The sequence below is a fragment of the Heterodontus francisci genome, chromosome 13 (genome assembly GCF_036365525.1).
Source record: "Heterodontus francisci isolate sHetFra1 chromosome 13, sHetFra1.hap1, whole genome shotgun sequence".
NCBI lineage: Eukaryota > Metazoa > Chordata > Chondrichthyes > Heterodontiformes > Heterodontidae > Heterodontus > Heterodontus francisci.
In genome coordinates, this window is record NC_090383.1 from 109008977 (window position 1) to 109036610 (window position 27634).

At 42.5% G+C, this 27634-nt stretch overlaps 1 protein-coding gene across 7 annotated transcripts in view; it reads right to left on the minus strand.

Annotated features, from left to right (window-relative positions):
- The window catches only part of akt3a (v-akt murine thymoma viral oncogene homolog 3a), a 538604-nt gene that overhangs the window by 221941 nt on the left and 289029 nt on the right, over window positions 1–27634 (minus strand). For all 7 annotated transcript variants that reach the window (XR_010976283.1, XM_068045398.1, XM_068045396.1 and 4 more), the window contains one exon: window positions 3598–3709. Coding sequence is in view for 6 of the 7 variants with exons in the window: in XM_068045398.1 (XP_067901499.1) it covers window positions 3598–3709 (112 nt within the window). In the remaining variant the exon portion in view is untranslated. The remainder of the gene's footprint in view (window positions 1–3597; window positions 3710–27634) is intronic.

Genomic DNA, 27634 nt, shown 5'->3' on the forward strand with positions numbered 1-27634 from the left:
TAGGAAGAATCAAAAGGCAGACTATTACTTAAATGGAGAGAGACTCCAAAAAAGTGTAGCACAGAGGGATCTGGGTGTTCTTGTGCATGAAATACAAAAAGTTAACATGCAGTTGCAGCAAGAAATTAAGAAGGCAAATGGAATTTTGGCCTTTACTGCTAGTGGGGTTGGAGTTTAAAAATAGGGAAGTCTTGTTCCAACTGTACAGGATGTTGGTGAGGCCGCACCTGGAGTACTGTGTACAGTTTTGGTCACCGTATTTAAGAAAGGATATACTGGCATTGCAGGACATTCAAAAGAGATTCATTAGGCTGATTCCTGGGATGAAGGGGTTGACTTATCAAGAATGGCTGACAGGTTAGGCCTTTATTCAGTAGAGTTTAGAAGAATGAGGGCTGATCTTATTGAAACGCACAAGATTCTGAGGGGGCTTGACAGGGTAGATGTTGAGAAGATGTTTACAGTAGTGGAATCTTGAACTAGGGGACATAGTTACAGAATAAGGGGACACTCCTTTAAAACTGAGATGGGAAGGAATTTCTTCTCTCAGAGGGTAGTGAATGTCTGTAATTCTCTACCCCAGAGAGTTGTGGAGGCTAGATCACTGAAATTATTTAAAGAGGAGGTAGATAGATTTTTGAAATATCGGGGAGTTGAGGACTATGAGGAGCTGGCACGAAAGAGGAGTTGAGGTCTGGGGCAGATCAGCCATGATCTTGTTGAATGGCGGGGCAGGCTTGAGGGGCCGAATGGCCTACTCCTGCTCCTATTTCTTATGTTCTTATAATCCCATGTGTTAATCAACGCTCTCAATTCATCTCCCTTACTTGTAAGATTCATTGCATTAAAATAGATGCAATCCAGCCTTGCATTATTCGCTTGTGCCTTAACAGGTCTATACTTGCTCTGCCTTCCAGACTGACTTAGTTTCTCTTCTATGTTTGGCTGTGCATCACCCTCTACTGTACCTCCACTCTGTATCCCATCCCCCTGTTACATTATATTAAACCCCGCCCCCAACAGCACTAGCAAACCTCCCTGCAAGGATGTTGGTCTTATTCTGGTTCAGGTGCAACCCGCCAACTTGTACAGGTCTCACCTTCGCCAGAAACAGACCTATTGATCCAGGAAACTAAAGCCCTCCCTCCTGCACCATCTCTTCAGCCACGCATTCATCAGCTTTATCCTCCTATTCCTATACTCACTAGCACATGGCACCGAGAGTAATCCAGAAATTATAACCTTTGAAGTCCTGCTTTTTAATCTGCTACCTAGCTCCCTAAATTCTTGTTGCAGGACCTCATCCCTCTTGCTAGCTATGTTGTTGGAACCACGACCTCTGACTGTTCACCCTCCCCCTTCAGAATGTCGTGCAGCTGCTCAGTGACATCTTTGACCCTAGCACCAGGGAGGCAACATACCATCCTGGAGTCACGTTCGCTGCCACAGAAACGCCTATCTGTACCCCTTACGATAGAATCCCCTATCATTACAGCTCTCCCACTTTTTTTCCTCCCCTCCTATGCAGCTGAGCCACCCGTGGTGCCACAGTTGTGGCTCTTGCTGCATTCCCCTGAGAAGCTATCTCCCCCAACAGTATTCAAAGGGGAAAATCTGTTAGAGAGGGTGATGGACCCAGGGGACTCCTGCACAGCCTGCCTAGTTCTTCTACTCTGCCTGGCGGTCACCCATTCCCTTTCTGCCTGAGCAGTCTTTAACTGCAATGTGACCACCTCCCTGTACGTGCTATCCACGATGATTTCAGCCTCGCGGATGCTCCACAGTGTCCCCAGCCGCTGCTCTAGATCTGAAACCCGGATTTCGAGTAGCTGCAACTGAAGACTTCCTACACACGTGTTCGCCCTGGACACTGGAAGTGTCCCTGACTTCCCACATTGCACAGGAGGCGTACTCCACACTGCCAAGCTTCCCTGCCATGGCTTACTCTTAACTTACTTGCTTAAATTACTCAAAATGAGTATGATGGACTTTTTTTTTTTAAAAAGAGTCACTGGAAGGACACTTGGGGCTTTGTTTAAAAACAAACACTTAATGGAAGTCACATGCCTTCTGCTAAACAAACAGTGGGAGCCTTGCTGACTATTGGAGTTGTTTACAGAGAAGTCACATGTCTAGATATATATGGTGGTCAGGAGTTGATTTCACTTTTGAATTGTTTGAATGGGCAGTTGGGGTATAAGCCTGCTGAGAGAGAGAGGCAACCAGCTCATCCTGTTCCACCTCTTTGACAAACCCAGAGAATCCAGCATGAGAACTGGAGATGCAGCATTTCTCCCAAGAAAATTCTGCAAGACTTTCTCTGGACATCTCCAGAATGAACAGTTTCAAAAGATCCCGCCACATGTGTCTCGTGACACCCAGTGAAAGTCTACATGTACCTGGATGCCAGACCAAAGAACCATCTGGAAAATTCCATACCTTATCCTTTTTCTTCAAGAATTGACAAGTATTTGGCCAAAGTATTTTTGTTTTTGTAAAGTTTCTCTCTGCAGAGAAAGCTATTTTTTCTTTAACCAGTGTGGGTGTGTGTTGGGTTATTTAGAAGGGAATATATTTATACTTTCATATTTCAACCAGTGTGTTAAAAAGCTTTGCATCTTTATTGAATAAGTCTTGTTTTATAATAAATTAATAATTTTGTTGTTTATTAAAGAAACCTGGTTGGCAGATTTTATTCTGAAACAAAACTAGATAAAGTATATAATTGGCCGTATTGGTAACTGGGTAAAACATTTAAATATATGTTGTGACACGTGGAGAAGTGGAACTAGAGAAAGATAGTGCACTCCTCCATCATCCTCAGTCATAACACTATTTGACACATTGGTTGAAAAGTCGAGTTACAGTACAGTTGTGAGGACCTTTTCAAAGAATAAGCATTGTTGGGAAAAGTGCATCAACAATTCAAAATCCATATAGGTATCGCTGATGGGTAACAGCAGAATGTAATGAGAATCATCATAGAATCATACAGCACAGAAGGCCATATGGGCCATTGTGCCAGTGCTGACTCTTTGAAAGAGCTATTGAATTTGTTCCACATCCCTGAAAGTGAGTTCCTTTTCAAGTATAGATCAAATTCAGTTTAGAAAGTTACTATTGAATGCGCTTCCACGACCTTTTCAGGCAGCACATACCAGATCATACCAACATTTAATTTGTAATCACATATGCTGCAAAGTATACACTGAAACCCTTGTATTCTATTTAAACATGGAATATAAAGAGCTTCTACAAGTAAGACGGTATTCACTTCAGGCTCCCATAATTCTGGCACTAAATCAGCCCCAAGATGTCCTACTCAACCTGTGACACACAAGAGACTTGCACTGCATTTAACTAGTAATAAAAATGTATGCATGGATATATTTACCATGAAAACTTAAACAAAAATGTTGACAGAATATTTTTAAAACATTTCAGCTGCACCTGCAGTCATCAGTAAATTAAGATTTATTTTTATCAGGCAAAGAGTAACTGGAATGCAAGCACCATCATATTTTTTCAATCACTGTCACATGTTAGATGTGCAACAATTATGAAGACAACTGCAGCAGATTTAAGTATCACTCACACCTTTCTTCAGGAGTGTCCACATGGAAGGTCCTCTCTATGACAGTGGTCCATTGCAAACATCTGATAATAAAGGTGTTCGGCCTTGGTCGTTCTGTTTTCATTAGTTGGCATTCTATAGGAAACAACAGTAAGATTAACAGTTACCTTCAATTCCATTACCTTCAACTTCAGATTACTTTATTAATGCTTTTTAGTTTATTGACTATCAGTATCATTACAAAGAAGCTTGAATAGTGATCAGTGACCCATACTTTGGTCTTCTGCGTTCAATAAACGAGCCCATTCCTGAGATAACTGACACAGACGACTTAAAATTAATAAAACTTCATAACAAGTACCAATGGTTCAATTTGTTGGAAATCTGCTCAAAATAGTGTTTAATGACATATCAAAAATGATCAAAGTATTGTCAAAATACATTTGTTCCAAAAAGAAAACAGCATTTTCCTTCATCCTTTAATGACACTAGCACATATTCATTTTCTGGAACAGGTCATATTCATATATTCATATTCTAGAATATCAAATTAGCAAAACTTCATGACAACTACCCAAGAGGCAAATCAAAAACGAGAAGTGACGTCACAATCAACAGAGAGCGCGGGGAAACAGAAAGCAGGCCGGGGTGAGTTTACCGCTAAGCTTTTAATTTAATCAAATATAAAATAAGATTTGATTGATTCATTAGTATAAAAACTAAAACTGAGGTGGATTTTATAATTTACCATATGAGAGAGAGGGGGGGGGGGGGGGGGGGGGGAACCAGCAGGGAGGATATTGGTTCAAATTAGGAGCTGGGTGATTAAAAAATTTTCAATCGTGGTAGTGTAACAGTTAAGTGTGATAATAAGTGTATAAACACAGAGCAGGACGAGACGTATTAGTTACAATTCATTGTTTAAACAGGTACTTTTAATTTAAGTTAATTCAAATCAAACATAGCATCAAACATCCAAATATTTAACATCCAAATTAATTAATTAAGTGGAATAGAGATGGCTGGACAGGCGATGTGTTGCAGCTGTAGTATGTGGGAGCTGGTGGACGCCGGTGCGATCCACGGTGGCCACATCTGCAGCAAGTGTTGGCTGCTCGAGGACCTTCGGCTCAGAGTTGATGAGCTGGAGTCCAAGCTGCGGACACTGCGGCACATCAGGGAGGGAGAGAGTTATCTGGACACTGTTTCAGGACAGAGTCACACCCCTTAGATTAATTACAACAAATTTGGACTGTGGTCAGGGATAGGAGGGTCTGACTGCGAGTGAGGCAGGTATGGGGATCCAGAATTTAGCTCTGGAGGAGCCTCAGCCAGTGCCCTTATCCAATAGGTACGAGGTTCTTGCTCCCTGTGTGGACGGGGGCACAGACTGCAGTGAGGACAAGTGAACTGACCACAGCACCGTGGTTCAGAATGCCATTCAAGTGGGGGGAGAAAAGAGAAATGTAGTAGTAATAGGGGATAGCATAGTTAGGGAAATGGATGCTGTTCTCTGCAGCAAAGACAGGGAATTTTTTTTTTAGGAACCAGCAGCGGATGACTAAAAAGCTAATAAAGAGGGAGAAAATTGAGAATGAAAGTAAATTGGCAAGAAATATAAAAACAAACAGTAAGAGTTTCTACGGGTATATAAAGAGAGTAGCAAAAGTGAGTGTGTTGGAGGATGCGACTGGAGAATTGATAACAGGGAGCAGGGAATGGCAGATAATTTAAACCAATATTTTGCATCGGTCTTCACGGTGGAGGACACTATAAACATCTCACAGACATCAGACAAGCAAGGAGCTAATGGGAGGAAAGATCTTGTCACAGTCTTTATCACGAGGGACAAACTTTTTCACAAACTAATGGGACTAAAGACAGACAAGTCACCAGGACCTGATGGCCTGCATCCAAGGGTTTTAAAGGAAGTGGCAGCAGAGATAGTGGAGACATTGGTCGAAATATTCCAGAACTCACTGGATTCTGGGAGGATCCCAGCGGATTGGAAAACCCTTAATATGACGCCCCTGTTCAAGAAGGGAGGGAGACAAAAAGCAGAAAACTATAGGCTAGTCAGCCTAACATCAGTCATTGGGAAAATGCTAGAGGGCATTATTAAGGAAGAAATAGCAAAACATTTAGAAAAGCTTACGCAATCAAACAGAGTCAACATGGTTTTGTGAAAGGGAAATAATGTTTGAAAAATTTGCAAGAGTTCTTTGAGGATATAACAAGCAGAGCTGATAAAGGGGAACAGGCAGATGTAGTGTATTTGGATTTCCAGAAGGCATTCGATAAGGTACCACATAAAAGATTATTGCACAAGATTGGAGATCATGGTATTGGGGGTAATTTATTAGCATGAATTGAGGATTGGTTAACTCACAGAAGACAGACAGTCGGGATTAATGGGTGTTTTTCAGGTTGGAAAGACGTAACTAGTGGAGTTCCACAAGGATCAGTCCTAGGGCCTCAATTATTTACTATCTACATTAATGACTTGGAGGAGGGGGGCAGAGTGCAATATATCCAAATTTGCTGACAATACAAAAATAGGTGGGAGGGCATGTTCTGATGAGGACATGAGGAATCTGCAAGGGGATATCGATAGGTTGAGTGAGTGGGCAAAACTTGGCAAGTGGAGTTTAATGTAGGAAGGTGTGAGGTTATGCACTTTGGTAGGAAGAATCAAAAGGCAGACTATTATTTAAATTTATTTATTTATTTATTTAGAGATACAGCACTGAAACAGGCCCTTCGGCCCACCGAGTCTGTGCCGACCATCAACCACCCATTTATACTAATCCTACACTAATCCCATATTCTTACTACGTCCCCACCTGTCCCTATATTCCCCTACCACCTACCTATACTAGGGACAATTTATAATGGCCAATTTACCTATCAACCTGCAAGTCTTTGGCTCTGTGTGAGGAAACCGGAGCACTCGACGAAAACCCACGCAGACACAGGGAGAACTTGCAAACTCCACACAGGCAGTACCCAGAATTGAACCCGGGTTGCTGGAGCTGTGAGGCTGCGGTGCTAACCACTGCGCCACTGTGCAGTGTGTGAGAGAGACTCCAAAAAAGTGTAGCACAGAGGGATCCGGGTGTTCTTGTGCATGAAATACGAAATGTTAGCATGCAGTTGCAGCAAGAAATTAAGAAGGCAAATGGAATTTTGGCCTTTACTGCTAGGGGGGTTGGAGTTTAAAAATAGGGAAGTCTTGTTACAACTGTACAGGGTGTTGGTGAGGCCGCACCTGGAGTACTTTGTACAGTTTTGGTCCCCGCATTTAAGAAAGGATATACTGGCATTGGAGGAAATTCAAAAGAGATTCACTAGGCTGATTCCTGGGTTGAAGGGGTTGACTTATCAAGAACGGCTAAACAGGTTAGGCCTTTATTCAGTAGAGTTTAGAAGAATGAGGGCTGATCTTATTGAAACGTACAAGATTGAGGGGGCTTGACAGGGTAGATGTTGAGAAGATGTTTCCAGTAGTGGAATCTTGAACTAGGGAAAATTGTTACAGAATAAGGGGACACTCCTTTAAAACTGAGATGGGAAGGAACTTCTTCTCTGAGGGTAGTGAATGTCTGTAATTCTCTACCCCAGAGAGTTGTGGAGGCTGGATCACTGAAAGTACTTAAAGAGGAGGTAGACATATTTTTGAAATGTTGGGGACTATGAGGAGCTGGCATGAAAGAGCAGTTGAGTTCTGGGGCAGATCAACCATGATCTTATTGAATGGGGGGCAGGCTTGAGGGGCCGAATGGCTTACTCCTGCATCCATTTCTTATGTTCTAAGTACCAGTAATTGAGAGTAATCATAGCTGCCTTAGAACAATTGAAAGGTCATGGCACAGAATGAGGCCATTCAGCCCATCGTGTTTACGCCAGCTGAAAAAACTAGCCTCCCAATCTAATCCCACCTTCCAGCACCTGGTCTGTAGCCTAGCAGGTTACAGCACTTCAGGTGCATGTCCAGGTACCTTTCAAAAGAATTCAGGGTTTCTGCCTCCACCACCAAACCGGGCAGTGAATTCCAGACACCCACCACCCTCTGGATGAAAAATATTTTCCTCATATTCCCCTCTAATCCTTCTACCAATCACCTTAAATCTGTGCCCCCTGGTAATTGACCTCTCCACTAGGGGAAACAGGTCCTTCCTGTCTACTCTATCTAGGCCCCTCATAATTTTGTACACCTCAATTAAGTCACCCCTTAGCCTCCACTGTTCTAAGGAAAACAACCCTAGCTGATCCAATCTTTCCTCATAGATTAAACTTTCAAGCCTAGCAACATTCTTGTAAATTTCCTCTGTACTCTTTCCAGAGCAATTATGTCCTTCCTGTAATAAGAACTGTACGCAATACTCCAGCTGTGGCCTAACCAGTGTTTTATACAGTTCCAGAATTACATCCCTGCTTTTGTATTCTATACCTCGGCCAATAAAGGAAATAATTCCATATGCCTTCTGCACCACTCTATCTACCTGTCCTGCCACCTTCAGGGACCTGTGGACATGCACTCCAACGTGTCTCACTTCTTCTACCCCTCTCAATATCCTCCCATTTATTGTGTATTCCCTTGCTTTGTTTGCCCTCCCCAAATGCATTCACTCTTCTCCGGATTGAATTCCATTTGCCACTTTTCCACCCACTCAATCAAACTATTGATATCGTTCTGGAGTCTGCAGCTGGCCTCTTCACTATCAACTACATGACCAATTTTTGTGTCATATGCAAATTTACCAATCATGCCTCCCATATTAAAGTCTAAATCATTAATATATACCACAAACAGCAAGGGACCCAGCACTGAGCCATGTGGAACACCACTGGAAACAGCTTTTCATTCGCAAAAACATCTGTCAACCACTATGCTTTGTTTCCTGTCACTAAGCAATTTTTGGATCTACCTTGCCACATTTCCCTGTATCCCATTGGCTTTAATTTTTCTGACCAGTCAGCCATGTGGGATCGTGTCAAATGCCTTACTAAAATCCATGTAGACCACATCCACTGCACTACCCTCATCAATCCTCCTTGTTACTTCCTCAAAAAATTCGATCAAGTTAGTAAGACATGACCTTCCCTTAACAAATCCATGCCAACTATTCCTGATCAATCTGTGCCTAAGTGTCAGTTTATCTGGTCTCTCAGAATTGATTCTAATAATTTACCCACCATTGGAGGTCAGACTGACCAGCCTATAATTATTTGGCCTATCCCTCACACCTTTGTTAAACAATGGTACAACATTCGCAGACCTCCAATCCTCTGGTACCTCATCTGTATCTAGTGAGGACTTGAAGATGATCCTCTGAGTATCCGCTATTTCCTCCCTGGCTTCCTTTTTCAGCCTGCAATACAATCCATCTGGCCCTGGCAACTTATCTACTTTCAAGGATATACGTCCTCTCTCATTATGCTCATCGTATCTAATATTTCACACTCCTCCTCTTTTACTACAACGTCTGCATCATCCCTCTCCTTTGTGAAGACAGAGACAAAAAACACATTAAGAACCCTACCCACATCTTCAACATCCTTGCACAACTTCCCTGTACATCTCTGATGGGCCCTACCCTTTCCTTAGTTATCCTCTTGCTCTGACTGTACTGATAAAACATCTTTGGGTTTTCCTTGATTTTACCTGCCAATAATTTTTCACGTCCTCTCTTTGCTTTCCTAATTTCCTTTTTTACTTCACTCCTGCACTTTCTATACTCCTCTAGGCTTTCTACAGTATTAAGTTTTTTATGACCATCATAAGCTTTCTTCTTCTGCTTAATCTTACCCTGTATGCTTCTAGATAACCAGGGGGCTCTAGATTTGGACGTACCACCCTTTATCTTTGTGGTGACATGTCGACACTGTGCCTGTAGAATCTCGCTTTTGAATGCCTCCCACTGGTTTGCCACTGATTTTCCTTTAAGTCGCTGTAACTAGTCCACTTTCGTCAGGTCACCTCTCAGCTTTGGAAAATTTGCCTTCCCCCAATTTAGAACTTTTACTCCTATTTTATCTTTGTCCTTTTCCATGATTATACTAAAACTAACTGTATTATGGTCACTATCTCCAAAACGGTCACCCACTGCTACTTCATCCACTTGCCCATCTTCATTACCGATGACTAAATCTAGAATTGCGCCCCCTCTCGTTGGGCCTGTTATGTGCTGGCTAAAAAGTTCTCTTGAATGCAGTTCAAGATTTTTGTACCCTCCGTGCCCTTCACACTGTTTGTATCCCAGTTGATATTAGGGTAGTTGAAATCCCCATTATTGCCTTATAGTTTTTGCACTCAGAAATTTGCCTATATATTTGTTCTTCTATCTCCCTCTCAATATTTGGGGTCTATAGTACACTCCTAGTAGTGTGGCTGCCCTTTTCTTATTTCTGAGCTTAACCCATATCGCCTCACTGGATGATTCATTTTGCAAATCATCCCTCCTCCGGATGTCTCCTACAAAACTGAAGCCTCAGATACAGTAAGATGAGACCAATATTCTGAATTTTGCTACATTTTTGAAGAGAGGGCAAAATGGAAAAGAAGGTTTCCTCTAAAATTTAACTGGATTAAACACAATCCATGACCGAGTGGACGTAACAATGTATATAGAACGAATGGGCTTTTCAGATCATAATTTACATAACTATTTCCAACAACATGAAACACTGTAAATGCAGTTACATTTTAAACTAACTTAGCCATACCTAGTCATTCATTGGTGTATTCTAGTCAAATTGCAGATCTTCAAAATGCAGGCACTAATTTCAATACCAGCATTTAAGATATCTCTATTTTATTTGAAAAGAAATGAACACTGTAAATAATGAACACAGGTTGCATCAGATGATTAAATCATTTGTAGTTGGCTCCCAAAATTAGTGTTACCACGAAGATCTATTGTATTTGTTTTTATAGTTCGGCACTAGAACATGCTTACAGCTAATAAGGTAGGTTGCTTTTCCTGTTTGCATACCATGCTGCAGCTGGAGACAACTATGAGAAAGAAAAATGCCTCACAAAATTCACCTTGGTGGATGCTGTGAGAACAGAGCACTTGGACAAAGTGTAGTTTAGAAACAGGCAAGTTCTATATTTCCCCAACATCTTGGGCAGGCCCAACCAAAATAGGAAAGCACAGTTAACTCTTCATTTCAATTTCTGCATATAATGAAAGAGCAGTTTCAGGCAACAAATTGGTTTATAAAATCTGGGGCTGCAAGAACTAGTTCTTTTACTAAAATGGCCTTTATCTTCCCAAATGCAGTTTGGCATGAATCTGACCATTCAAACTTCATGTTCAACAGATTTGTCAATGGGGTGACTGCTGTGAAGTTAGGAACAAATTTTCTGTAGAACCCACAAATACCCAGAAATCGTAACACTTCTTCCTTTGTCTTGGGTACGGGAAAATCTATTATCGCCTGAACTTGGCCTCTCATGGTAATACTTCACCTTGATCCATGATCTGTCCTAACTAAGTGACTGTGGCCTTGGCAAACTTGCTGTTTGCCAAGTCTATGACAAGGTTAGCTTTGGCCAGCTTGTCAAACAGAGCTCTTAAATGTCGGACATGATTACTTCATGTGTCACTGTACACCAAAAGGTCAATGTACACAACACAATTACTCAATTCGGCAATCACTTGATATTCAATCTTTGAAATGTCGCAGGTGCATTCTTCCTACCAAATGCCATGACTTGACATTGGAACAAACCATCTGGTGTCACAAAAACAGATACTTGGCTTGATCAGATAAAGGAACGTGCCAGTATCCTTTAAGTAAATCAATCTTGCTAACACCCTATCAATAAAATCCACAAGCCTTGGGATTGGATAGGTATAGGTTAGTTACTGCATTAACTTCTCAGTAATCTTTACAGAACCTTTGAGAAGCATCTGGTTTTTGTACCAAAACAACAGGAGAACTTCAACTACTTCGACTAGGCTCAATGATATCATTACTTAACAAGTACTGAACCTCCTCCCTGACTTTAGCCAATTTACTAGGATTAAGTCTGTAGGTTTTTGTTTAATTGGTTCAGCTTCTCCTCCATCAACCTCATGAATAGCCAGAAAAATATGACCTGGCTTATCTGGTTAAACCTCACCTGGGGTACTGTGTACAGTTTTGTCCCCTTACCTTCAGAAGGACATTATTGCCATAGAGGGAGTGCAACAAAGGTTCACCAGACTTGTTCCCGCGATGGCAGGACTGTCCTATGAAGAGAGATTAGAGAAACTGGGCCTGTATCCTCTAGAGTTTCAAAGAATGAGAGGTGATCTCATTGAAACCCACAAAATACTTAAAGGGATAGACAGGGTAAATGCAGTCAAGAGGTTTCCCCTGGTTGGGGAGTCTAGAACCAGGGGAGACAATTTCAAAATAAGGGGAAAGTCACTTAGGACAGAGATGAGGAGTAATTTCTTTACTCAGAGGGTTGTGAATCTTTGGAATTCTCTACCCCAGAGGGCTGTAGAAGCTCAGTCATTGAGTATGTTTAAAGTAGAGATTGACCAATTTCCAAATACCAATGACATAAAGGGATATGGGGATAGTGTGGGAAAAAGGCATTGAAGTGGATGATCAGCCATGATCATACTGAATGGCAGAGCATGCTTGATGAGCTAAATGGCCTACCCCTGCTCCTATGCACATACTGGTTTTTACTCCCTTAATAGGTCAGCCAGGTCTTTCCTCTGGTGCTCATGTAAATGTTGTAGTACCTCGTCCAAACCATCTAAAACGTCTGTGTGCAGGAGGCCCAAACTGGGAACACTCAGTCTAAGGCTCATCCTCTGGTTTATCACGTGCACCAGTATTACCATCTACATTCTCTGCCATCTGTGTTACACCTACACAATCCAACAGTACCCTCAAAACAGTTAGTCAAATGCAGGTATCAGTATTAATAGGGCTATCTTAATTGAAAGCTGTGGCTTCCTAATCATCTGACATCTGTGACATGTCTTACAGAAGTCAACCACATCACTGGGCTGTTTCGGTCAGTAAAAATTCATTATTACCATAGCCTGAGTCTTCTGAATATCCAAATGACCTGCAACTGGAATCTCATGAGCATTCTCAAAATTTCACTGCGGTAGCAAGGGACAACAATTTGATGAACTACAGCCCAATTCTCATCAGTAGGCATCTTGGAAGATCTCCTCTTTCTATTTAAAATGTCATTCTTGATATAACACCTTTACAGCCTCTGCCTCAGAACAGACTGTCTGAGACAAGCTTCCTAAGTTAGGGTCTGCCTGTTGTGGCTCAACCAAGGAAGATCTGCTAAACAATTCACCATCATTAGCCTTGGAGCTTTTTATCAACATCCCCATCCAAATCCTTGAAAAAGGTTTCAGCCAACCAACACCCGAATTGTCCTCCACAACCACTGAATCCTTCTCATCTTGTTGAATCCTATTAGCCTGGGATCTAATTTAGGAATATTCCAGGAACTTTCTTTTCTGTAAAACTTCAGTTTCAGTAGCCTCAGCTGGCTTTTCTGAAACTACTGGAGACATCAATACCTTATCCCAAGTCGTCATTTCCTAGCAGAAAATCTACCCCCTCAATAGGCAAAATAGGAACAACACAAAGGTAACATAACCAGTGACCAAGTCGCATTTTAAATCAACTCCATGTAAGGGATCGGATAAATGGGTTCCATCAATACCTTGGATTAACACCTTCAAATTCAGCGAACTACCAGGGAATAGGTTTAGGTCATCCGCCAACATGAGTGACTGTGCTGTCCCTGTATCCCTAAGGATAACAACTGACTTGCCTGCTTTACCAGACGACTGTGAGGATACTTCACCCTCCAACACAAGACATCTACAGTTCTCTGCAAACTAATTCACTCTTCGTGATCCTGGGAAAAACTACCTACTTGACGTAAACACTGCCCACTAGGACAGTATCTCCTGGGGAAACATCCTTTGACTGTACACATGCAACAGGCTGGTTTTTCTACTTCCAACACTCAGCCTTCATATGTCCTTTTCTATGAAAGAAACAGCATGTCAGTCCCTTCGAAGCAAACTTTTACTCATGGCTTTTTCTTTTACTAACCTGAGGTGTGTCTGTCTCTTTACTTTTGCCAGCTTTCTCAATAGATATCAGATGTCTTCATAGCAACCTTCCTATCTCTCCAACTTCTCAAAGTTTCCAAACTGAAGCCTATGAATACTGCTTTTGTGGGTCAATGTGTAATCATTTGCCATTGCTGCTGCATCCCTTATTTTGACAATTTTATGTTCTGCCTGAAGCGACACTACTTTGAATTCTTCGATCAGAATTACTTTCCTAAGGCTCTCAAAATCTTGCACAGCCTTCATCGATCAAACACCGCTTCCTTTTCTCTAGCAAATTCCATTTATTTCTGACTCTGTTTCTTTTTCAACTTTCTAAACTTTTATCTGTAGGCCTCTGGTACCAACTCATTGGCATTGAGGACAACAGTCTTCATCCGGTCATAGTCTCATGAGTGTTCATCTGAAAGACAGGATTACGCGTGCAAAGCTTTCCCTACTAAAACACTCTGTAGAAGCTTTGACCAAGATGATTTAGGCCACTCCAAATTCATGGCAATTTCCTCAAATGATACAAAGTACATACAAAGTACATTTCTACTCCCTCTTCACTAAATTTAGGTATCAAGTGCATATTCCTTGCCAAATCAAAACTACAAGGAGATTTATTTGGGTCACCCTCAATTTCACCCCTGATGCACGCACACTGGCTGAACTTTTCCGTTCTCACTGTATTCTAATGCCAATTTTTGCATTTCCTGTTCTCTTCCCTTTCCCTTTCAAATTCAAGTTTTCTCATTTCAAATTGTCTTTGTCTTTCCCTTTCTTGTCTCTTTCTTTTTCCTTTTCCTCTCCTCTTTCTCTTTCCAATCTTAGCTTCTCTAACTCAATTTTGGCTAGTTCCACTTGAACACTAGCAGAAAACATCATCATCATCTTTCATCAGCTTCAGGCAAGGAACCAATTCTTGGCTTATCTCCACTCTCCTAGCCCCTGGGCTTACACTAACCCCCATATGTGCTGATATCGTGACCAATTCGACCTTTTCAACTGCTGCAATATACTGAGTCAATTCTTCCCTTTTAATTTCTTGTACATTAATGCTACAGATGTTGATTTCCCACTGAACCCAGCCAAAAGTAACTGTGAAATCCTGTTTGTCTTGGAAAATTCAGATGAACCCATTTAACAGCCGAATCGAGAACAGATCCCAGCCGAACCCCAAATTTTGTTATGATCCCCGTGGAGACCATAACAAATGAAAAGAATCTAATCCACTGTTTAACCCCAATTTAGGAAACCAAAAGAACAAGATTTCACTTTTATAAATTTTACTTAACACTCAAACCAAAACCATAATAACAGTTAAATACCAGTCAATATATGTATCTCATACGTTACACATTAATTAGCAGATGCATCAAGGAAACTCCTTACAGATCCTCTGGACAGTCTCATCAGCCAGGTGGCATCAGACACTCCCACAGTACAACAAAATCAGGATCTTCCTCAGGTAGTTTTTCAAGTTCTGTCCTCCAGGATGCGGAAAAAGTAGTAATGAGGTCCCGTCAACAGCAAGCGACGCAATCCTCCTCTTAACAGTTCAGTCTGGTCACCTCTCGAACCACCTCGGCATTCACACTATTGTCCTGATGGCATGTTAGACTGGATAACCAATGGTCTGCCCTAAGCCCAGGCTTCTTTACCTGTAGCCAAACAGTTGCCTTGTAGTTCGCTTCAGCTCAAAGCAGAAACTCACAACTCTGAAAGCCTTCTTTTAAAAACACACTGAGATCTTTGTGGTGGTTTAACACTCAGAATGTTACAGCACAGGAGGTCGTCATTTGGCCCATCATGTCTGCACCAGCTCTTCGAGTGAGCAATTCACTTAGTTCCATTCCCCCACCTTCTTCCCAATACCCTGTACATTCTTCCTTTTCAGGTAACTATCTAATCCCTTTTGAATGCCTCGATTGAACCTGCCTCCACTACCCAGTAGAGTTTTCTTGACAAAACCAAAAACTTCCAGTCATACACCCCTGTTTGTACTAATCTTGTCTAGTACTAATCTTGAGTTTGTGAACCCTTCAACTAAATTCCTATTCTCTTTTTCTCAGGATGTACTTCACATGCATTTATTTTGAACTGTCATTGCCACATAAACTCTTCTAACCTGTCTGCGTCCTCCTCTATCCTTCCAAAAGCTTTCCCCATGGCTCCAACATCCTCATAATTGGATGCAAACCTTATGCAGTATTCCAATTGTGACCTAAACAATATGGTTCACTCTCATCTCCTCGCATTTGTATTCCGTGCTCCTAGAGGCACAGAATTTAAAAGTACTTAAACATGTATAGTATCCTGGTCAGGCCAGCTTGGAGTACTGTGCACAGTTCCAGTCTCCATACTATAAAAAGGACAGAGAAACACCGGAGAAACTGCACAGAAATTAGAACAATGGTACCAGAACTGAGAGTTTAAAGCTACTGGGAAATACTGAACAGACTAGGACTTTTTTCTTTAGAAAAAAAAGCTGTTTGTGTTATGAATCACAAGACTGTTTGTTTGTCCAACCTAGATTTGACTTTCAACCTGGAAAACACCAGGCTCAAATCAGGGACCATCCCAACTAGTATTTGTTGCCCATCCTTAATTGTCTTCGAGAAGGTGGTGGTGTTTGCCAACTTCAGCCAGAAGTGCCGAGTGGATGATCCATCTCGGCCTCCTTCTGAGGTCCCCAGCATCACAGATGCCAGTCTTCAGCCAATCCGATTTACTCCACGTGATATCAAGAAACGGCTGAAGGGACTGGATACTGCAAAGGCTACGGGCCCTGACAACATTCCGGCAATAGTACTGAAGACTTGTGCTTCAGAACTAGCCCTGTCCATTGCCAACCTGTTTCAGTACAACTACAACACTGGCAACTACCCGGCAATGTGGAAAATTGCCACGGTATGTCTTTTTTCTTTAGAAAAGAGATTTATGTGAGACCTCATGGAGATCTTTAAAATTATGAATGGGTTGAAAAGGATAGATCTGAACAGAATGTTTCCACTTGTGGGACAATCCAAAACTTGCGGTCAAAAATACAAGATAGTTATTAATAAATGCAATAAGGAAATAAGGAGAAATTTCTTTACTCAGAGTGGTTAGAATCACAGAATTGTTACAGCACAGGAGGCCATTTGGCCCATCATGTTTGCAGCAGCTCTCTGAGTGAGCAATTCACAATGCCATTCCCCCACCCTCTCCCCATTATCCTGTACATTCTTCCTTTTCAGGTAACTATCTAATTCTCTTTTGAATGCCTCGATTGAACCTGGCTCCACCACTCTGTAGGGGTTTCTTGACAAAACCAAAAACTACCAGTCACACGGCGTGACATCGGCCATCTTAATTTCTCTGCTCCCCTCACTCACTACAACCTGCCTCCCCCTGAACCTGCTACACTCTGTTCTCTCAAGTCTAACCCTGACATTGTGATCAAACCTCATGACAAGGGTGGTGCTGCTGTTGTCTATCCAGGTCTACCTTGCAGAGGCTGAGCAGCAACTCTCAGACACTTCCTTACCTCCCCGGACCATGACCCCACCGGTTCTGATGAAAGGTCACAGACCTAAAACATTAAATCTGTTTCTCTCTCCACAGATGCTGCCGGACTTACTGAGTATTTCCAGCACTGTAGTAGAGGCCACCTTGCACTTGTGAAACTATTCCACAGCAAGGAGTCAGCACCTTCAATGGAGGTGATAAGGAGGCGGGGTGGGGGGGGAGGTGGAAATCAGAGACAGAATGAAAATAAAGTATATTACATGCGTAATACTATCATTTCACAATTTAGAGTCATAGAGAGATACAGCACTGAAACAGGCCCTTCGGCCCATCAAGTCTGTGCCGACAAACAACCACCCATTTACACTAATCCTACATTAATCCCATATTCCCTACCACATCCCCACCTTCCCTCAATTCTCCTACCATATTCCCTACCACCTACCTACAGTAGGGGCAATTTACCATGGCCAATTTACCTATCATCCTGCAAGTCTTTGGCTGTGGGAGGAAACCCACGCGGTCACAGGGAGAACTTGCAAACTCTGCACAGGCAGGACCCAGAACTGAACCCGGGTCACTGAAGCTGTGAGGCTGTGGTGCTAACCACTGCGCCACTGTGCCGTCCATGTGCCGCCCAAATCAGAGCCAGGCATATCAGTCGTTTCACTTCTCTATGCAAAGGTAGAAGATTAGAACTCTATTCAGCAAACAGCAGGTGATACTGGGGCAATTATTGATTTTTCCTGAACAAACTGGAATTCTAAGTTGAGAAGCAAATTGATACAACTTTGATGTATATTTTATTTGGCCAAGATGTTTATGAAACCAACTGAAGAGAGATGCCAAGGACACTACTTAATAGTTAACATGACAACTATTTTAATTTAAGTTTTAAGGTACTTGTGGATAAGGATAAGAGTAGTCCTCGGGTGAAGGTGCTAAATTGGGGGAAGGCTAATTATAACAATATTAGGCACGAACTGAAGAATTTAGATTGGGGGCGGCTGTTTGAGGGTAAATCAACATCTGACATGTGGGAGTCTTTCAAACGTCAGTTGATTAGAATCCAGGACCAGCACGTTCCTGTGAGGAAGAAGGATAAGTTTGGCAAGTTTCGGGAACCTTGGATAACGCGGGATATTGTGAGCCTAGTCAAAAAGAAAAAGGAAGCATTCGTAAGGGCTGGAAGGCTAGGAACAGACGAATCCCTTGAGGAATATAAAGACAGTAGGAAGGAACTTAAGCAAGGAGTCAGGAGGGCTAAAAGGGGTCATGAAAAGTCATTGGCAAACAGGATTAAGGAAAATCCCAAGGCTTTTTATACATATATAAAGAGCAAGAGGGTAACTAGGGAAAGGGTTGGCCCACTCAAGGACGGAGAAGGGAATATATGGGTGGAGCCAGAGGAAATGGGCGAGGTACGAAATGAGTACTTTGCATCAGTATTCACCAAAGAGAAGGACTTGGTGGATGATGAGTCTAGGGAAGGGAGTGTAGATAGTCTCAGTCATCTCATTATCAAAAAGGAAGAGGTGTTGGGTGTCTTGCAAAGCATTAAAGTAGATAAGTCCCCAGGGCCTGATGGGATCTACCCCAGAATACTGAGGGAGGCATGGGAAGAAATTGCTGGGGCCTTGACAGAAATTTTTGCATCCTCATTGGCTGCAGGTGAGGTCCCAGAGGACTGGAGAATAGCCAATGTTGTTCCTTTGTTTAAGAAGGGTAGCAAGGATAATTCAGGAAAATATAGGCCGGTGAGCCTTACATCAGTGGTAGGGAAATTATTAGAGAGGATTCTTCGGGACAGAATTTACTCCCATTTGGAAACAAACGAACTTATTAGCGAGAGGCAGCATGGTTTTGTGAAGGGGAGGTCGTGTCTCACTAATTTGATTGAGTTTTTTGAGAAAGTGACAAAGATGATTGATGAAGGAAGGGCAGTGGATGTTATCTATATGGACTTCAGTAAAGCCTTTGACAAGGTCCCTCATGGCAGACTGGTACAAAAGGTGAAGTCACACGGGATCAGAGGTGAGCTGGCAAGATGGATATAGAACTGGTTCAGTCATAGAAAACAGAGGGTAGCAGTGGAAGGGTGCTTTTCTGAATGGAGGGATGTGACTAGTGGTGTTCCGCAGGGATCAGTGCTGGGACCTTTGCTGTTTGTAGTATATATAAATGATTTGGAGGAAAATGTAGCTGGTCTGATTAGTAAGTTTGCGGACGACACAAAGGTTGGTGGAGTTGCGGATAGTGATGAGGATTGTCAGAGGATACAGCAGGATATAGATCGGTTGGAGACTTGGGCGGAGAAATGGCAGGTGGAGTTTAATCCGGACAAATGTGAGGTAATGCATTTTGGAAGGTCTAATGCAGGTGGGAAGTATACAGTAAATGGCAGAACCCTTAGGAGCATTGACAGGCAGAGAGATCTGGGCGTACAGATCACTGAAAGTGGCAACGCAGGTGGATAAGGTAGTCAAGAAGGCATACGGCATAGAGTATAAAAATTGGCAAGTCATGCTGCAGCTGTACAGAACTTGAGTTAGGCCACACTTAGAATATTGCGTGCAATTCTGGTCGCCACACTACCAGAAGGACGTGGAGGCTTTGGAGAGGGTATAGAAGAGGTTAACCAGGATGTTGCCTGGTCTGGAGGGTATTAGCTATGAGGAGAGGTTGGATAAACTCGGATTGTTTTCACTGGAACGACGGAGGTGGAGGGGCGACATGATAGAGATTTACAAAGTTATAAGCGGCACGGACAGAGTGGATAGTCAGAAGCTTTTTCCCAGGGTGGAAGAGTCAATTACTAGGGGGCATAGGTTTAAGGTGCGAGGGGCAAAGTTTAGAGGGGATGTGCGAGGCAAGTTCTTTACACAGAGGGTGGTGAGTGCCTGGAACTTGCTGCAAGGGTAGGTGGTGGAAGCAGGTTCGATAGCGACGTTTAAGAGGCATCTTGACAAATACATGAATAGGATGGGAATAGAGGGCTATGGTCCCCGGAATTGCAGAAGGTTTTAGTTTAGGCAGGCATCAAGATGGCAGGCTTGGAGGGCCGAATGGCCTGTTCCTGTGCTGTACTGTTCTTTGTTCTTTATTCCACTGGTGCTGGAGATCATATAACATGCCAATGACAAACACAGCATTAGAAAAACCTCCCACATGAGCGAAACAACATGTTATTACTACCAGGTAAAAGCCAAACCCTCAATTTATACTGTAAGTTTTACGAGATAAATTAATTTATTTAAAAATATAGAAGAAATTGATGGTTTGGTAGGTTTGAGCACAGTTGTTGCACCTCTGGTTCAGTGAAAGTTTGGGTTGTCTCAACCCACTTCCTAATGTGCACATATCCATATCACAGAAACTACCCTTAACCTGGCACTGATTAGCACTGAACGTCAGTCACTCTCAGAGAGGTAACAAATACACAGTGTAGGAAAAGGAAACAATGACATGAATGGTGCTTTTCTAAGGTTTAAGTTAGGCAACAGTTATCTGGTTGGGGAATCTATGACAGTGGGACAGAGCTTAAAATTCAGAGCCAGGCATATCAGTCGTTTCACTTCTCTATGCAAAGGTGGACGATTAGAACCCTATTCTGCAAACAGCAGTTGATGCTGGGGCAATTATTAATTTTCCCTTTCTCTTTGGCTTTGCATTGTTGCCAATGATTGGCATCTACTGCTCATCTGTTGAGAATGTTCAGGTGAGAGAATAGTTCAATTCGAGCAAGGCATTACTGGTTGCAATAAGGACATCATAGGTTGTCATATGCTGATGCAGGGGCTACTGCAGCATGCTTTTTCCTGCAATGGCGCTATTCTGTGGCAATCTAAAGACATAGTTCTTCAAATTTTTGTGCTTCAGTCCGGAGGCTTTAGCGCCAAGTGCTTCGGACATGTGCAGACTTTTCCCAGCTGTTTAAGTCAATCTGGCATGAAATTATGTCTTGCTTGCACAAGTCCTTGCATTTTAGCTTTGGCCATCTACCAGGTCTACTGGCAGCAGGCAGCTCTCTATACAGTGCAACTTTCGGTAGGCGGCTGTCACCCATTCTAACGATGTGGCCTAGCATCATACTCGATGTCGCTTGAGCAGTACCGTGATAATTTTTGAATTAGAAAGCTGCAGTATTTCTGGGTTGGAGACTCTATGCTGCCAATGGATCCCATGGATCTTTCTCAAGCAAAACATATGAAATGAATTCAATCTGTGTTCCTGCTTCTGATATGTAAAGTTTTAGCACCATACAGCAGCCTACCTAATATGCAGACATTATAGATTCTTAGTCATGTAGCAATTGAGTTTGGGGTTTTTCCAGACTCTAAACTGAAGCTTTCTAAATTCTGCAGCAGCACTACCAATACAAGCTGATATCTCATCAAGCTTCATTTCATTTGAGACAGTAGACCCTAGGTAGCAGAACTTGTCAACATTGTTCAATTCAAGGTTTTTTTTTATTTGCAATTCTGTTTCAGTCTGACCACCTTCAGTCAGTCACTGTCTTTTGTAGGCTGATTTTGCCTTCAAATTCCTCTGCAACAGTTGAGAAGGCACTTAGAATTGACAGCAGGTCCTCAGCTGAATGCGCCACAAAAGCTGCATCGGGAGCAAACAGGAGTTCATGTATCAGAACATGTCTCACTTTCGTCTTTGCTCTAAATCTAGATAGGTTGAATAATCTTCCATCTGATCTTGTGCGTAGTAACACTCCTTCTCTAAAATCTTTATCCCGAAAAGCATACAAAAGTAGGCAGGAGATGATGCCAAACAGCACTGGTGCAAGAACACAACTTTACTCTCCACTGGGTACTGGGAATGAATCAGTGGTCATTCCATTATAGATGATTCTTCCTTTCATTCCACAGTGAAAGATTTCACAATCTGGAGTAGTTTTGGTGGACAACCGAATTTTTGAAGGTGGCTGCTGGGTGACCAAGACTGGGAACTGAATATTCAAGGATATTCAACATTTAGGAGGGACAGGCAAGAATGAAAAGGAGGTGCTGTTGCACTGATAATAAGGGATGGGATCAGTACATTAGTAAGGGAGTATCTCAGATCGGAAGAAGAAAATGTGCAATCTGTTTGGGTGGAGCTAAGAAACAGCAAGGGGCAGCAAACATTGGTAGGAGTTGTTGAGAGGCCACCAAACAATAGTGCTAGTGTGGGGCATGATATTAATCAGGAGATTAGAGAAGCATGGAGTATGTGTAATACAGTAATCAAGAGTGACTTCTATCTGCACATAGACTGGGTAAACCTAATGAGCACTAATGCTGTGGAGGACGAGTTTCTGAAGTGTGTTAGGGATGGTTTTCTAGAGCAGTATGTTGAGGAACCGGTTAGAGAACAGGCTATTTTAGATCTAGTATTATGTAATGAGAAAAAGCTAATTAATAATCTTGTTGTAAAAGAACCTTTAGGGATGAGTCATCATAATATGATTTTACATTATGTTTGAAAGTGCGGTCGTTCAATCTGAAGCCAGAGTGTTAAATTTGAACAAAGGAAATTATCAAGATACGAGTGTATAATGGCTGAGGTGGATTGGGAAAATACATTGAAAGGTATGACAGTACATAGACAATGGATACTCTTTAAAGAAATATTACATAGTTTACAGCAACTAACAGAGGTTGGATAGGCTTGGGTTGTTTTCGCTGGAGCAGAGAAGACTGAGGGGTGACCTGATCAAGGTGTACAAGCTTATGAGGGGCATGGACAGGGTGGATAGGGAGCAGCTGTTCCCCTTAGTTGAAGGGTCAGTTACGAGGGGTCAGATGTTTAAGGTGAGGGGCGGGTGGTTTAAGGGGGATTTGAGGAAGAACTTTTTTACCCAGAGGGTGGTGACGGTCTGGAATGCCCAGCCTAGGAGGGTGATAGAGGTAGGTTGCCTCACATCCTTTAAAAAGTACCTGGATGAGCACTTGGCACGTCATAACATTCAAGGCTATGGGCCAAGTGATGGTAAATGGGATTAGGTAGACAGGTCAGGTTTTTTAATGCATTGGTGCAGACTCGATGGGCCGAAGGGCCTCTTCTGCACTGTATTATTCTGTGATTCTGTGAACTATACATTCCTTCAAGGCACAAAAACCCCAAAGGTAAAGGCAGTCAACAAAGGAAGTTAAGGATTGTATAAGATTAAAAGGAAAGGCTTATAAAGTTGCCAGAAATAGCAGTAAACCTGAGGATTGGGAGGATTTTAGAATATAGCAAAGGAGGACCAAGAAACTGATAGAGAACAGAATATGAATGTAAACTAGCAAAAAATATAAAAACAGACTATAAAAGCTTCTATAGGTACGTAAAAAGGAAACATTTGGCTAAGACAAATGTGGGTCCATTACAGGCAGAGTCAGGAGAATTTATAATGGGGAATAGAGAAATGGCTGAGAAGCTAAATGATTACTTTGTGTCGGTCTTTCCTGAGGAAAATACAAGAAATCTCCCACAATTAGAGATCCAAGGGACTAGGGATAATGAGGAACTGAAGGAAATTAGTATTAGTAAGAAGGTTGTATTGGAGAAATTAATGGGGCTGAAGGCTGATAAGTCCCCAGAGTGTTGAAAGAGATAACTATGGAGTTAGTGTCTGCACTGGTAATCATCTTCCAAAATTCTATTGATTCTGCAATGGTTCCTGCATATTAGAAGGTTGCAAATGTCACCTCACTATTTAAGAAGGGAGAGAGAGAGAAAACAGGGAACTACAGACCTGTTAGCCTTACATCAATAATAGGGAAAAGGCTAGAATCTATTCTAAAGGATGTGATAAATGAACACTTGGATAATAATGATCTGATTGGGCATAGTCAACATGTATTTATGAATGTGAAATCGTATTTAATGAACCTGTTGGAGTTTTTTGAGGATGTTACTAACAGAATTGATAAAGGGGTGTCGGTGGATGTAGTATACTTGGATTTTCAGAAGGCTTTTGATAAAGTCCCCCACAAGAGGTTGGTTGGTAAAATTAAAGGACATGGAACAGAAGGTTCTATACAATTGAAGCAAGGTTCACCAGACTTGTTCCCATGATGGCAGGGCTGTCCTATGGAGAAAGACTGGGGAAACTGGGACTGTATTCGCTAGAGTTTCAAAGAATGAGAGGTGATCTCATTGAAACCTACAAAATACTTAAAGGGATAGACAGGGTAGATGCAGCTAAGATGTTTCCCCTGGCTGGGGAGTCTCAAACCAGGGGCAACAATTTGAAAATAAGGAGGAAGCCACTTTATTTTTTTAGGTACACACTGCTGCCACTATGCATCGGTGGTAGAGGGAGTGAATGTTTGTGCATGAGGTGCCAATCAAGTGGGCTGCTTTGTCCTGGATGGTGTCGAGTTTCTTGAGTGTTGTTGCAGCTGCACCCATCCAGGCAAGTGGAGAGTATTCCATCACACTCTTGACTTGTGCCTTGTAGATGGTGGACAGGCTTTGGGGAGTCAGGAGGTGAGTTACTCGCTGCAGTGGTGGACAGGCTTTGGGGAGTCAGGAGGTGAGTTACTCACTGCAGGATCCCTAGCCTCTGACCTGCTCTTGTAGCCACGGTAAAGCTGTGTCGGTTTCGGGTCGGGTTGGGTCTCTCTTCCAAGTCTAGCATTCGGGCTCGGTTTAGGTCGGCCTGGATGTGGACAGTGCTGCCTTGCTCCGGGAAGTATTCTTCAATTGAACATTCAGGTCAAGACGGGAAATGCGCAGTCCGGACTCCGCACTCTGTAGTGAGCAAGTGAGTGTCTCTATGACATCATCGTGCTCATGCTGTAGCTTCCATGCATCCAAAAGTGATTCTACACTACAGTACACTATGAATGCTTGTGTGTGAAAGTTGCGGGGGGGTGGGGGCATGTCGTTGGTTCCTGGTGACGAGATTCAGCTCAGATTCCCAACTCCATCTGCACGATTCTGCAGGAATAGCCTGCTGCCGGAACGGATGAACAGGATCACAACATTTGGACAAAGTAGAGCACAATAACCTGTTTGATATCATTAACTTTATTACGGTAGTCGGGTCGGGTCCGGTGCAGAAAAAAATTAAAGGACTCAGGCCCAGGTCGAGTTCGGGTTGGATGTGGTCGGGTTGGCCCCCGGGTCAGGTTTCAATTTTTTTACCAGAGCAGGCCTTTAAGCCACGGTATTTATATGGCTACTCCAGTTCAGTTTCTGGTCAACGGTAACCTCCAGGATGTTGATAGTGGGGATTCAGAGATCGTAATGCCATTGAATGTCATGGGGATATAGTTGGAGATGGAGATGGTCATTGCCTGGCACTTGTGTGGCGTAAATATTACTTGCCACTTATCAGTCCAAGTCTAGATATTGTCCAGGTCTTGCTGCATTTCCACATGGACTTAGGACAGAGAGGAGGAGCAATATCTTTACTCAGGGGATTGTGAATCTTTGGAATTCTCTACCTCAGAGGGCTGTGGAAGCTCACTGACAGATTTCTAAATATCAATGACATAAAGGGATATAGGGATAGTGTAGGAAAAAGGCACTGAAGTGGATGATCAGCCATCAACATATTGAATGGCGGGTCAGGCCAAGGGGCTGAATGGACCACTCCTGCTCCTATGTAAGGGAGAACACACCATCTCTGCTAACCATATCAAAGGCTTTGGTCAGGTCTACAAAAGCAACATGTAATGGCTTCTGCTGTTCTCAGCACTTTACTTGAACTTGTCTCAAGGTAAAGATCATGTCCATGGTTGAATGACCAGCTCTGAACCCACATTGGCTTTCTGGATAGACATTAGAAAGTTTTTGTTGGTGACTGAGTACTATCCGGGCAAAGATCTTTCCAACTACATCAATGGTGAAATGTTGCCGTAGTTGTTGCAATCTGACTTGTTACCTTTGTTCTTCTACATGGTTATGATTTGGCTTCTCTCATTTCCTAGGGAACTCCTTTTTCCCCCACATGCTGATAAGCAAGAACAGTTCATGAAACAGGCCTCCCAGCTTATAGAGCTCTGCTGGCAATCCGTTAGCGCCAACTGCAGATAACTTTTTTTTAGCGCTTCTGTAACATCTTCCATGGTGGGGGTGGGTGGGGGGGGGGGGGTTGTGCATCTAGTTCATTTTTAACTGGTTAGTCAAAAAAGCACAGTGCTTCTTCACTTACTACATTTTGTCTATCGTACAGATCCAGATAATGCTCCACCCAACAATAATTCTCTCTTTGGAAGTGTTCATTTCTCCTATTGTAGTGCGCAGCAGAGCAGATCTGGTGACAACAAGGTCCATCGCCTTTAAGTCCAACAAACATTCCATGTGCATCAGCATTTTTAGCACACGTTTGCAAATGCTGACAGATCAAAGCAGTATTCTCTCATACTACTACAACATTATCGCTGGACGTTTAGGGATTCTTTCCTCATTTGCAATTTACTTACGTTGCTTGGGGTGTGCAAGAACTGCACTCTTGCCTTCCTCTTTGCTTTCATCATCAGAGCTAAATCAGCTTCATGAGCTTTGAACCACTCAGCATAATTTCTTTTCCTTACACCAGGAACTCTTGCTGTTGCATACATAGTATCTCAAAAGGACATCTACTCCTCTTCTGGACTCTGAGGTTCACCTGGAATGGGTTTTTCAGCAAAGGTGTCAGCTATTGCTTGCTGAAATTCCTCTCTTTTGGCTATCCTTGAGGAGCTGCACATTTGTCCATGGATGAGCTTAATGTTCATACTTTCTTATATTTTTGAATATAACGAAACACTTAAAACGAACAAGAGCACGATCCATTCCACAATCAGCACTATGCATAGGTCTGGAGATCTGGACATCCGTCACATCCCAACATCAGACAATAATGAAATCAAGTTCAGTCCAGTGGGTGGAATGGGGGTATTGCCATGTCATTTTCCATCTGGCTTTCATAGGAAACAACAAGTTGGTGATGACTAAGCTGTGATTGCTGCAGAATTTTAACAGCTGGCCATTTGAATTCATAGCTCCAATACCATGGCGCCCAAGTACAAATGGCCATGAATCAAAGTCTTTTCCAACACGTGCAATAAAGTCTCCTAAAAGAAATATTTTGTCACTTTTTGGTACATTTGTCAATGGTTGGTCAAGTTCATCATAAAATCTCTCCCTTTTCTCTAACTCGTAGGACATCATTGGAGCATAAGCACCGACGAAGGTACCAAAACCTGTTGCATTTATTGGGATATGTACAGACAGGAGTCTTTCTCTGAGTGACACTCAGGTTCTTCAATTGTCTCAACCAATTAGTTTCTGGCGAAACCTACTCCATGCTTACGCTTTGTCCTATTAAGCTTCCCAGACCAGCAGAAGATGTAGTCATTTTCACGTAATGAACCAGTTCCTGTGAACCGTGTTTCACTCAGTGCTGCAACATTGACTTTCATACGGGACAGCTCATAGTTGATATATGCCATCTTACAAGGGAGTGAAGTATCTG